At 66.6% G+C, this 11,024-nt stretch overlaps 2 protein-coding genes across 3 annotated transcripts; both read right to left on the reverse strand.

Moving 5' to 3' along the window:
* Positions 1 to 187: 187 nt before the first annotated feature.
* Positions 188 to 2,726, reverse strand: TNFRSF18 (TNF receptor superfamily member 18). Its single transcript, XM_036281419.1, has 5 exons — positions 2,570 to 2,726; positions 1,723 to 1,839; positions 804 to 891; positions 479 to 681; positions 188 to 412 (listed from the first exon to the last, which is right to left on the reverse strand). Exons 1-5 carry the CDS (start codon positions 2,724 to 2,726, stop codon positions 294 to 296), a joined length of 684 nt encoding a protein of 227 aa, XP_036137312.1. The 3' UTR covers positions 188 to 293.
* A 4,669-nt stretch (positions 2,727 to 7,395) lies between these two features.
* TNFRSF4 (TNF receptor superfamily member 4) lies at positions 7,396 to 10,056 on the reverse strand. Of its 2 annotated transcripts, none has more exons than XM_036281500.1 (7): positions 9,713 to 10,056; positions 9,390 to 9,512; positions 8,914 to 9,015; positions 8,637 to 8,703; positions 8,010 to 8,212; positions 7,808 to 7,918; positions 7,396 to 7,466 (listed from the first exon to the last, which is right to left on the reverse strand). In XM_036281500.1, exons 1-7 carry the CDS (start codon positions 9,852 to 9,854, stop codon positions 7,396 to 7,398), a joined length of 819 nt encoding a protein of 272 aa, XP_036137393.1. In that variant the 5' UTR covers positions 9,855 to 10,056. The 2 variants fall into 2 exon arrangements, with proteins under 2 accessions (XP_036137393.1, XP_036137392.1); XM_036281499.1 differs by having other exon boundaries at positions 7,793 to 7,918.
* Between the last annotated feature and the right edge of the window lie 968 nt (positions 10,057 to 11,024).

The raw sequence follows: 11,024 nt of genomic DNA on the forward strand, positions 1-11,024 counted from the left end.
CTGGGGGCCCACAGACCCCACCCCAGCAGAGTTGGCAAGGTGGGGAGGCCGCCGTGGCCGTGTCTGTGTCTTCCCACAGTCCAGCCACAGCTGCTACGTCTTCTGCCTGGTCTGGGGGACTCGTGGCTGTCACCATCCCCACCCACTTCCGCCCTCGAGGGGAGCAGGGCCGGGCCAGATCAGGGCCCCTCAGTAAGGCACAGAGCCCTTGCTCCCAAGGGCCAGCTGTGGGCGAGGTCCTGGGAGGGTCTGGCGTAGGGTCCGCTGTGCCGGAAGGTGGCCAGGCCTCACACTCACAGGTCCCCCAGCTGGCTCTTGTCTTCGGACAGCTGCTCCCCCCGCTCCTCCTCAGGGAACTGGCAGCTGCAGGCGTCCTCGGCTGGCGGCGGCGCCTCCAGAAGCAGCTGGGTCTCTGCAGAGGGGCTCCGGTCAGCGGGCAGTCCAGGGGCCCGCCTCCCCACCCCAGGGCACCACTGACCTGGGGACCACACTCGCTGCCTTCTCAGCTGCCAGATGTGCAGGCCGAGGTGGACCACGCTCAGGGCCAGGATGCAGGCGGCCACGATGAGGAGCAGGATGGGCAGCGAGCAGTGCATCTCAGTGGACGGCAGCACCAGGCTGCACACTGCATCATGCGTCCTGTTCCCGGGGAACACGGAGCGCAGCCCGGGCTGGGAGCACCTGGGGCGCATGACACAGAGCCCTCCATCAGCCCGCGGCCGCCAGCAGCCCCTCCACGCGGCCGCCCTCCCAGCTGTTGGGGCCCCTCCCTGCGAGCTGCCCGAAGGCCCACCAGGACTCACTCTGTCCAAGGCTTGCAGCGGCCCTCTCTGTTCCCGGAGAAGGTCCCTGCGGCACAGTCGACACACTCGAAGCCGAACAGGAGTTTCCCTGGAGACGGACGAATGGAAAGACAGGCAGACAGGCTGCAGGGCTGCTGGGTGGGTGTGGACCCCCCCCCCCCCAGCCCCTGTGACAGAGGTCTCCAGTTCCTGCTGTGCCAGCGTGCACCAGATCCAGGCCAGGCATCTGTGGTAGAGGCAGCTTTGGGGGACCAGAGGCCGTGACCCTGGCCTGGGTGGGGTTCCTTGAGCAGGGTGAGGTGGGACCAGAGGGGTGGGGAGCAGGTGGAAGCAGAGGACAGCTGGAGCCAGGTCACGTAAGCCTTAGGCTTGGTCCCGCGGCTGCAGGGCAGGAGGCCAGGGAGGGTCCTGGAGAGGGGCTGAGGCTGGTGTCCCCCAGCGGACCCTGGACTCGCACTGTCCAACCAGGCAGGACTCCCCTCTCTCCGCACTCCCCCAGCCCCTCCCGTGAGGTAAACAAGCCCCAGTAGGATGTAAGCTGTTCCTTCCAGAAAAGGGGTTGACCCCCAGATGGGGCTCAGGGGCAGGACGGTCCCCAGGCAGATAGTCGGGGTGGGTGCAGGACCTGCGTGTGGTCGAAGCCAGAGCCCGAGCACCCACAGCCCGTGGACACCTCCTGCACACCCCACTGTCCCCCATGACCAGCCCTGATGAGCGCCTCCTTCTGGATGGAGGGACCCAGCTAGGAGCAGGAAGGGCTCGCCGAAGTGCACCGAGTGGGCTGGGACCCCAACAGCACAGGACGTGGCGCCACCTGCCTGAGGACATGTCTATGGGAGTTTCCTTCCACTCAACGCCACTCGGCACAGGTGTGCCCGTGGGCGCTGGGCGGCTCTGGCTGCAGCCGGCAGGGCCTTACCGTGGGCCTTCACCCCCTGGCCGGGCGGGCAGGGGTAGTGCTGGCAGGTGGTGCACTCCGGGTTCCCACAGTGGAACTCAGGCTGGACACACTCGCAGGCTCCTACAGGACAGGCCTCTGCGTAGCAGGGGACACACTCGCCCTCAGTGCTGCCCTGAGCCCTCCTTCAAAGGGCTCCCACCTCCGGGGCCTCCAGGGCAGCCCACCGCCCACCCTGACATCACCGGGGGGCCGAGGGCACCTCTGGAGGAGCCAGGACCCCTGTTTACGCAGCTGTGTCCCTCCCTCCTGAACACCCAACTCCTCCACCCATGCGGCCTGCTATGTCCACCCACTGCCCTGAGACGGCTCCCACCCTGCAGGGCTGTGGCTCAGACGGCCCCGTTGGACAACAGAGCAGCCTGGGGGCCTCCCCTCCCTGCACTGCCTCCCCGCTGGCCCCCCTGAGGCAGCCTGCCTGTCCCCCGCGCACACCCCAAGCCCCAGGACCCCTCAGGGTGACACTCCGGGGTGTTTTCCCTCTGATATTTGTCCCCGGGCAGGCACATTCCACCTGCCCTCACCCACAGCCTCAGGTCAGGGACGGGGGTGTGTGTGGAAAGAGCCGCTGAGGCCGAAAAGGGGCGGGAAGTGGCCTGGCGGCTGACCAAGGGCTCATTTCCCGCTGGCTGGGAAGCGGGACCCCCGACGTGTCTTGGAAAAGGCTTCCGCACGCCTCGCCCCGGCCCGGGTCTCTGAGCGCGCTCCCAGGTCCCGGGGCTGCGCTGGGGCCTCGGCGCGACCTGGACCGTCTGCCCCGCCGGAGCCGGGTCGCCCCCTCCGCCCCGCCCGCCCGCCCGCGCCTTACCGGGGGCGCAGGAGCCGCAGCAGCGCGCGTCCGTCCCGGTCCCGAGCAGCCGGCGGCCGGGGGCGCAGCTCGGGCCCCCCGGGGAGCACCGGCCCAGGCCGAGCGGGAGGAGCAGCACGACGCCCCACAGGGCGGCCCGCCGGACCCCAGCTCCCATGGCACCCGTCACCCCCGCCAGCACCGGGACTTTGAGGCGTCGTCCCGCCCCCACCGACACGCCAGACCCCGCCCTGCGCCCCCGCCGCCACGCCCCAGGGCGGAGAGACGTCCGACCACCAGCGCGGACCCGAAGCACCAGCCACCAGCTCGGGACTGAGGGGCCGGGCAGTGGGGCCCCCGGGGGGGGCGGGGGAGGGGGGGACCGCGCCCCGCAGTCCTCACGCTGCGAGCCGGATGCAGCGCGCCCGGGACCCCGCTGAGCCGGGTGCTGATGACGCGCCAGTGCAGGGTCTCGGCTGCGCTGATGCACCTGCTGTGGGTGCGTCCGCGCGGGGTGGGCTGCGCGGGGTGCGGCCGTCTCTGGACCTGCTCCTCAGTTCTCCTGTGAGCCTAAAACTACTCTAAAAATAAAGTCTGCTTGTGAAAAACTCAGAGGAGCCCGGGCTACCCCTGTCCAGGCGTGCACAGCACCTGACTCAGAGTTGATCGAAGCCTTGAGGCGCACGTGGGGTGACCTTGGGGGTTCCTAAGTGTTCCTGCCCTTTGGCCCCGGAATTCCCACCCGGACATCCCCAGCCAGGTCCCACTGTGGGCAGAGCAGAGATCTACAATGTTATCTATGCAAAACCTGTGGCCACCAGGTCTGAGGAGAGGGGGTGTGGGCAGGAGGGCAGCAGCGGTGGGCTCCAGATGCAGGCGGCAGATTGGGCCCTGAGTCATCTCAGATGGGCAGTGCCCACAGGTGGGCTCCAGAGGGCCCCCCTTGCAGACTGCAAGGAGCTCCTCCCTCACTGCACCACTGGGCTCCTGGCTGAGCCCTCCCCCCCCCCCCCAGCTTCCTGGGCAGAGAGGCAGGCACAGGCTTTGAGAGCTCTCCTTGGATCCCCAGAGGGAGTGGGGTGACGTCCTTGTCCTTCGTAAAGTCCCAGACACCCCCCTCACACCTGCCATGGGCGTGGCCACAGTACGAGACAGCAATGAACTCAGTATCCCCGTGCAGAGATCCGGATGAGTACCCCACACACATGTTCTGGGAATTAGGACGAGCCTTCCCCCCTGACTTGGCCGACCAGGCCTGGTGGGGCTCCAGCAGCCTGGGATGCCCCACACACCCCCCTGGGCTGCAGCCCGCAGTCACCTCGCTATGGCTTAGAGCCCCCAGGGCAACCCCCCACCCCTCCCCACTGAAGGAGCTCCTTGGGACTGGGGGGTGGGGGGAGTGGAGACACCAGGCCACTGATTGAAGCTCCAGACCCCTGAAGCCTGGACCGGGGAGGCCTGTCTGGTTACGACTCAGCTCTGACCCACACCTCCCTGGACAAACCTGGTCATCTTGGAGGCTGTGGAAGGCCGGCCCCTGAAGTGGCCCTGGGGTCACAGAGAACAGCCTCCAAGTCACCTTGAAATGGTCCCTTGTGTCTCAGCCTCAGTTCCCCGCTGTGGCACTGAAGGGTTCTGGGGCCTTCCTCCTCCAGGAAGCCCGCCTAGATTGCGCAGCCCTATTTCCCAGCCCTCTCGCTGAGGCTCGGCACAGGGAAGCTGGTGAAGACTGCTGGGAATGCTGGGGGTTGGGCGGTGGGGTCTTGGGACAGGCTGGAGGTGCCAGCTGTGACTCGGGCAGACCCAGGAGACCTGGTTCAAGCCCCTCTGAGAGCTGCATGGGGCAGCGGTTCCTTGTCTGAGGGAAATGATAGGAATTAGCAGTTTGTGACTCAACTCTCAGCAGCCTCACCAGCCTCCTCAGAGAGGGCTCTCCAGGGCGACTCTGGCTCCCAGCTAGCGGCCGGAGACTCAGAGGATAAAGTGAGGCCCGCGGGGCCAGAGGGCCCCGAGATCTCTGTTCAGCTCCTAGTGGAGACGCGGGTCCGAGAGCTAGGACAGAACGGGAGGCCTTCTGGCCACACCTGGGCGCCAGGTACTGGTGCTCTGGGTGGCAACTTGGGCCGCTCTGGACCTGCCGCTGCTCATTTTGAAGGCATGAGAGGTCGGGCCTGCGCCGGCAGCATCGCTCAGTCCTGGGAATCACCCCGTAGACCGGCCCAAGGAAATGAACACACGTGTCCCCCGCAGGGTGCTTGTCTGGCCGTGTGCTGTGACACTTGGTCCTTCCGGAGCAGGGACAGTAAGAGCCTTCTGGGACTGGCTCATGGGGGAGGGGGCAGGGAGGCAGCTGAGCTGAGCCGGGATCTGCAGAGAAAGAAAAGTCCACTGGATGCCCAGCCGGCGCGGCTCAGGGGTTGGGCGTTGACCCTGCACCAAGAGGTCGCCGGTTCGATTCCCGTTCAGGGCACAGGCCCAGGTTGTGGGCCCGATCCCTAGTGGGGGGCGTGCAGGAGGCAGCCAATCGATGTTCTCTCTCATCGATGTTTCTCTCTCTCCATCTCTCTCTAAAAATCAATCAAAAGAAAAAAGAAAAAAAAAAAGAGCCCTGGCCGGTTTGGCTCAGCAGTTAGAGCGTCGGCCTGCGGTCCAGAGACCCGGGTTCGGTTCCTGCTAAGGGCATGTACCTCGGTTGCAGTTTGGCCCCGGCCCTGGTTGGGTTGTGCGGGTGGCAGCCACTCGATGTGTCCCTTTCACGTGGATGTTTCTCTCTCTCCCCCTCCCGCTCTGTCTGAGCAAAAAATGGAAAAATAAAAAAGTGCACTGGGGTGGGGCCCACCACAGCCTTTACCTGAAGCACCGTATTCTGTGACCACAGGGACGTAAGCAAAGCCTGTAAAAGCCAAGGGTGACGTCAGAAACTCTCGGTGCCCCAGGCTTCCTTCCTGCGGCCCCTGGGGAAAGCCTACGGTCGTGTCGTTGGCGGTGGGCGGTGGGCGGTGAGCGAGGTTCCGTGACAGCCAGGGAGCGTCTGCTCATCTCTCTTCCCCAGCGGCTATTTTTACATCGTGTATTCCTGCTTGCAGCGGTAACCTGTGTTCACGGCTCGAAGGTCCCACAGGGCCCCGTGAGGGGCCAGGTGGGGACATGCTGGGTGAGGAGGCCTGGAGACGAGGAAGTCGGGGTTGTCGGCAGAACCAGGCGTGCACAAGGGTGTGTAGAGCAGCGAGGCGACCACCCTGCCTCCACGCATCCGTCTGGGACACACATGGCGTCGCTGGGCTGGAGGCAGGCTTGGGGAGGAAGCCCTTCCCCACCACCTCCCTCAGGGCCCACTTGGAGGCCACGGTCCCCGCATCAGAGGTGTGGGGGATTGTTTCTCACTGTGGGAGCCCAGCGAGCCCCTGCTGACCAAAGGGCGACGGTTTCCTCCCCTTTGCAACCAGAGGTTCCGGGGTCAGGGGCCAGAGGTTTGAGGAAGGTTGGAGGCCTCTGGGGCAGCTTGAGGGAGGTGGCACTAAGGTTCCCCGAACAAGAGCCCCAAGTCCTCCCAGCTGCACCCCAGGAGTGGTCACGGCTGCTCTCCTTGGCAGGACACCCCAGTAGATGGCAAGTCCTTGGTCAGTGGGACTGGAGGGCACAGGGGTGGAGGCTGAGCAGGCCTCCGAGCCTGTCTTTGCCAGGCACCCCGGAGGCCCGCTCCCGCGCAGCGGTTCATCTCTGATTCCTCCAGTGGCTCTGGAATGTGCTTCAGACGTCGAGGGTGGGCCCACCTGCCGCTGCGGCTGGTGTTGTGCTCACAGGTTCCCAGCAGCGTTTCCCCCGGCTGGGTCCCAGCTTCCGGACTCGTGCCAGAAGGGACGCTGCGGGGCGGGCCACCTGCACTCCCAGGTCTCCGTCCCCAAACCACGCGTGGCCGTCCGAGCTGTGCAGAGGACCGCGTCTGACAGCTGGCCAGCAGCCCATGTGGACGAGCCACGGATTCTCTGTCCACCGTGCAGCCGACGGATGGGTCTGCAGGGCTACCTTGGGACCTTTCTGTTCATGAGCCACCAGGCGCCCTGTTTCCCAGAGTGTCTTTGACATTCCCACTGCAGGACTTGGGAGTACAGTCTCCCCCAAGGACCCTGGGAGATGCTCGGCCCTGGGCACGCAGAGGGCACCAAGTAGCCTCGCAGACGAGGGGCCCTGCAGGCATGGGTCCAGGTCACCACACTCAGGGCTGGCAGGTGGGGGTTTGAGGGTCTGGGAGGAGAAGGAAACGACGCTCGGCTCTCAGAGGGGCAGAGATGGGGGCATCCTCAGTGCCCCTTGGGGATCAGGGCCTCCGTTAGCACCTAGCCCAGGACCTCAGTCTGACCCCCTCCGTGCTCAGGCCACGGGCCTCAAGTTGAGGACCTCACTGTCCGGCTGCCCAGGCCCTTTGTTTTGACCTCCATGCCCCCCCCCAGGTACCAAAACATGCCCAGAGAGTAGGGGGACAGTCCAGGGCCCGAGTGGTCCGCTGGGGCCCCCACGCCACACCCCTGCCTCAGAAACCCCAGCCCCTCCACGAACGGGCAGCCTCAGCCCAAGGGTGTCCAGACACAGACCCACATTTTCCGACATCATTTATTGGGGTCACCACCCTGGGGGGGAGTATGCACGGCATACATAGCTGAGCCCAGGGCCAGCCCGAGGCACCTAGAACGGTGCAGGGGAAGACGAGGTGATGGGGTGACGAGCCAAGGGGGGCACAGGGTGGCGAGGCAGCAGGGTGACAAGGTACTGTGCCAATGGGGTGAGGGGTGCCCGGTGCGGCAGCCTGCACAGGGGAGGGACGCCAGCCTCCCCTCCAGCAGATGAGCTCAGATCTTGGCCAGGGAGGAACAGGCGTTGGACTGTTCCTCCTGGATGGGGGTCCTGAAGCTGCTCCCTCCTGCGGGGAGAGTGAGAGGTGGAGAGGGCGGCCACCGGGGGCCTGCGGGGCCTGCAGGGGGGGTAGATGAGGGTGGAGAGGGCGGCAGGGGGCCTGCAGGGGGGTAGATGAGGGTGGAGAGGGCAGCCACCCGGCCTGCAGGGGGGTAGATGAGGGTGGAGAGGGCGGCAGGGGGCCTGCAGGGGGGTAGATGAGGATGGAGAGGGCAGCCACCCAGCCTGCAGGGGGGTAGATGAGGGTGGAGAGGGCGGCAGGGGGGCCTGCGGGGCCTGCAGGGGGGTAGATGAGGGTGGAGAGGGCGGCAGGGGGGCTTGCGGGGCACTCACCGTGGGGCTTGGCGCCGGGCAGCGGCCTCCAGGCTCTGTGCTGCAGCAGTAGGACCAGCACCACGGCCACTGGGGCCAGCAGGCCCAGGCCCAACCCCAGGCCCAGGACGGCGGCCAGCGCGGGGCCTGTGGGGAGAGGGCTGCTGGAGAGGCCCCAGGAGGCCAGGGCATCCCCCCCACCCCCCCCACCCTCCTACCATGGGGCTGGGGTCCTTACCCCTGGGGAACTCTGAGGGGGTTGTAGAGGGCTCCTGTGAGATCCTGGTCCAGGCAGTGGTGGGAGGGGGCTGGGCAGTGGGGGGCTGGGCTGGGGGGACCCGGGTCTCCCGGGATGGAATGGCAGGGGGCGTCCTGTCCTCACAGACAGCATCGGCGCTGCGGCTGGCCAGCTGGACAGTGCGCTTTCCCGCCAAGGTGCAGCTAGAGGTGGGGGCGGGGTCAGGATGGCTCAGAGGCCCCGGGCGGGGACAGTGTCCACACTGGTCACCTCACAGCACCAAATCCACAAAGAAGGCGGTGGGAGGGGCCCGGACCCTGCTGCCCTCCCCCAAACCTCGGCCCCACCCTGCAGGTTTCTGAGGCCACTGCTCACCGGTTCCCTCGCTCTCTGCCCCCCAGGCCCCTCCTGACCCTTCACCCCAAACCCCTGCTCCTCCACAGAGCCCACCAGAACTGGGCCCCGGGCAGGGTCTCAGGGGCTCCCACTTGCAGCCCAGCAGGGAGAGGGGCCAACGCAGGGGACAGGGCCAGGAGCGCCCCCAGCCAGTGCTTCCTGCTTCTAAACCTGGCTCCCAGGTCCCGGGTCCCCAGGCCACCCACACTGTCCCACCCCTGGGACACGCACTTGGTCCAGGGTTTGCAGGCCTCATTGTTGCCCGGGGAGAAGTGTCCTGGTGGGCACGGGGCACAGTCTGTAAGAAAGAGGGAGGTGGCCGGGCCTGTGCTTCTGGGCACTCGACCCCATGGCCCCTGGAAGCCCCTCCACCCACGGGCCCTGCCCAGGGGGCCCCTGACCCCGCACCCGCATCTGGGCGTGGCCTGCTTGGTGGCGAGGGGCACCTGGCGGCCTCGGTGAGGAGGGTGCTGTGTGGGACGTGGCCCTGACCCTGCCCCAGGCTCACCGACTCCGAGCTTGAAGCCGCCCTGGGGCTGGGTGCCAGGCCGGCAGCTGCAGACGGTGTCGCTCACGGAGGTGCACTGGCGCTTCACCTCACTCCCGCTTCCTGGGGGCACAGTCGGGGGACTGGAGGGCCAAGCCACAGGCCCAGAGCCGCCTCCCCCAGGCCAGCAGGTCCCGTTCCCTCTGGTCCCCAGGTGCTGCGTCCCTCCAGGCCATGTGGCCCAGGAACAGTCCGTGGCAGCCTGGCCTCCCTCCCGCACTCCCTCCAGCCCACGGCAGGACCCTCCACAGCCACGTGGCTGACATGTGCTCCAGTCTGACTCCACCAGTCTCAGCCCACGGGGAGGAGGGCGGTGCCTCTGGGGACCCCCAGGCGGAGGGAACATGCCCCCTGTGGTTTGGGGTTGGTTCTGTGGCTGCGGGGACCCTGGGAGCCTCCGGTGAATGTGGTCTGGGCGGGTGGGAGGGGGAGCTCACTCTGGTTGCACAGAGTACAGGGTTTGCATTCCCCGTAGTTCACGGCCTCATTGTAGAAGCCTGAGTTACACGGTTGGCACTCTGTGTCCTCATTGTCCGCGCAGCGCTTCACCATCTCGAAACCTGTGGGGACACCCGGGATCCTCACGGCCTGGCCTGTCCCAGGCCTGGTTCCGGCTCCCCACCACCCTGAGTCACTTGTCCCGTGATACCTGCACCCCTCCCCACCTGCCTGTGTCTCCCGGTCCCACGTCCTCCATATCCATGGCCCCATCCCTGGGTCCCTGCAGACACCCTCCCCCCTCCCTGGCCAGGCCACTCACCTGGCTTGCAATCAAAACAGCACCTGCCGTTTGAGGGGTAGGTGTTCCTGGGGCAGGTGGACTTGGCCGCAGTGCCCAGCACAAGCCCCAGCAGCAGGAGGGCCGAGCGGGGCCCTCGGGGCCTCTGAGCACCCACACACATCTTCGTCTCGCCAGCTGTGCAGGAGTCTGGGTTTTTTCCTTGCAGGATGTGGCTATAAAAAGCCGGGGGAAGTGGGAGGGAGGGCAGGAGGAGGGGACCAGGACACCCCTCCACTACTATGCCTACACACCTCAGACCCAGCCCTCCTGCCAGGTGCAGATCTGGGACCACAGTGGGACCCAGAGCCTCTGACCACTGCCCGGTCCCCCCACTGTCTGGTCTGCACGTCCTCCCCACACCAGCCTCCCCACACCCTCACCAGGAAGTGCTGGGTGCCCAGCCGAGCTGCCTGGACAGGGTGATCTTGGGACCCCTCAGATGCTTGCTCCTTCCGGGCCCACATGGCCCCTTCACAGGGCAGCCCCTCAGGGAGAAGCAGGGGGCACAACATAAGCCAACCCTCACAGCGCACGTGGGTAAACCGAGGCAGCACACTCGGTCAGGAGACAGGCACAGTCGGACTTTCTTTCAGCATCAGCCCTGGGCTCCAGAGCAGGGTCACGGGCCCACGTGTCCAGGACCGGCTGGACCGATGCCGTGGCAGCAGTCGTGTTGGCGAGTGTGTGGGTGTGCAAGACGGTGCCCTGAGCAGCTGTGAGCACAGCAGGTGTGAGGGCCGCACGTGTCCCCAGAGTCACATGCTGAAGCCCCGACTCCCAGGCGCTGTGTCTGGAGGTGATCAAGGTCAGGTGGTCACGGGAGTGGGGCCTGACCCCACAGCACTGCATCACTGCCAGAGGAAGGAGCGACCCCAGGAGAGCCACAGAGGGACGCGGCGTGAGGACGCAGGAGGTGCCGTCTGCACACCCAGGAGAGGCCTCCGGGGGGCCCAGCCTGTCTGAAGCCCAGCCCCAGGGCTGGGGACAAACAGGCATGTCGTCCAAGCCACCAACCCGGGGTATTCCGCCAGCCTGGGCTGGCCCAGCACGCACGGCTGCCCGCTCCTGGGGGTGAGCGGCCGGGACCTGCGTGGGCCTGTCTGCGTGTGCAAGGACACGTGTGCTACTGGCCCCATGTGCGGGCCACGTGTGGCTGCTCCCGAGAACTGGACCTGTGTTGGGGGGTCCTGCTCTCCTGATCCCAAGCTCCACAGGAACAGAAAAGACGGGTGACCCAGCTGACCGTCCCAGGGGTGCATGGGGTCCTCGAACGTGAACCTGGGCAGTCCCA

Source organism: Molossus molossus, unplaced genomic scaffold, assembly GCF_014108415.1.
Source record: "Molossus molossus isolate mMolMol1 unplaced genomic scaffold, mMolMol1.p scaffold_m16_p_35, whole genome shotgun sequence".
Classification (NCBI taxonomy): domain Eukaryota; kingdom Metazoa; phylum Chordata; class Mammalia; order Chiroptera; family Molossidae; genus Molossus; species Molossus molossus.

What these genes read in the sequence shown, in the direction of transcription:
- TNFRSF4 (XM_036281499.1), bottom strand. Translation starts at nt 9,854, where the DNA reads ATGTGTGTGGGTGCTCAGAGGCCCCGAGGGCCCCGCTCGGCCCTCCTG. An exon ending in CTGTACTCTGTGCAACCAGA is followed by an intron (nt 9,016 to 9,389) that starts GTGAGCTCCCCC and finishes CTGTGCCCCCAG; the next exon opens with GAAGCGGGAGTGAGGTGAAG. An exon ending in GCCCGGCGCCAAGCCCCACG is followed by an intron (nt 7,467 to 7,792) that starts GTGAGTGCCCCG and finishes CTCTCCCCGCAG; the next exon opens with GAGGGAGCAGCTTCAGGACC.
- TNFRSF18 (XM_036281419.1), bottom strand. Translation starts at nt 2,726, where the DNA reads ATGGGAGCTGGGGTCCGGCGGGCCGCCCTGTGGGGCGTCGTGCTGCTC. An exon ending in CTGCGGCTCCTGCGCCCCCG is followed by an intron (nt 1,840 to 2,569) that starts GTAAGGCGCGGG and finishes CCTGCTACGCAG; the next exon opens with AGGCCTGTCCTGTAGGAGCC. An exon ending in CGCTGCAAGCCTTGGACAGA is followed by an intron (nt 682 to 803) that starts GTGAGTCCTGGT and finishes CATGCGCCCCAG; the next exon opens with GTGCTCCCAGCCCGGGCTGC.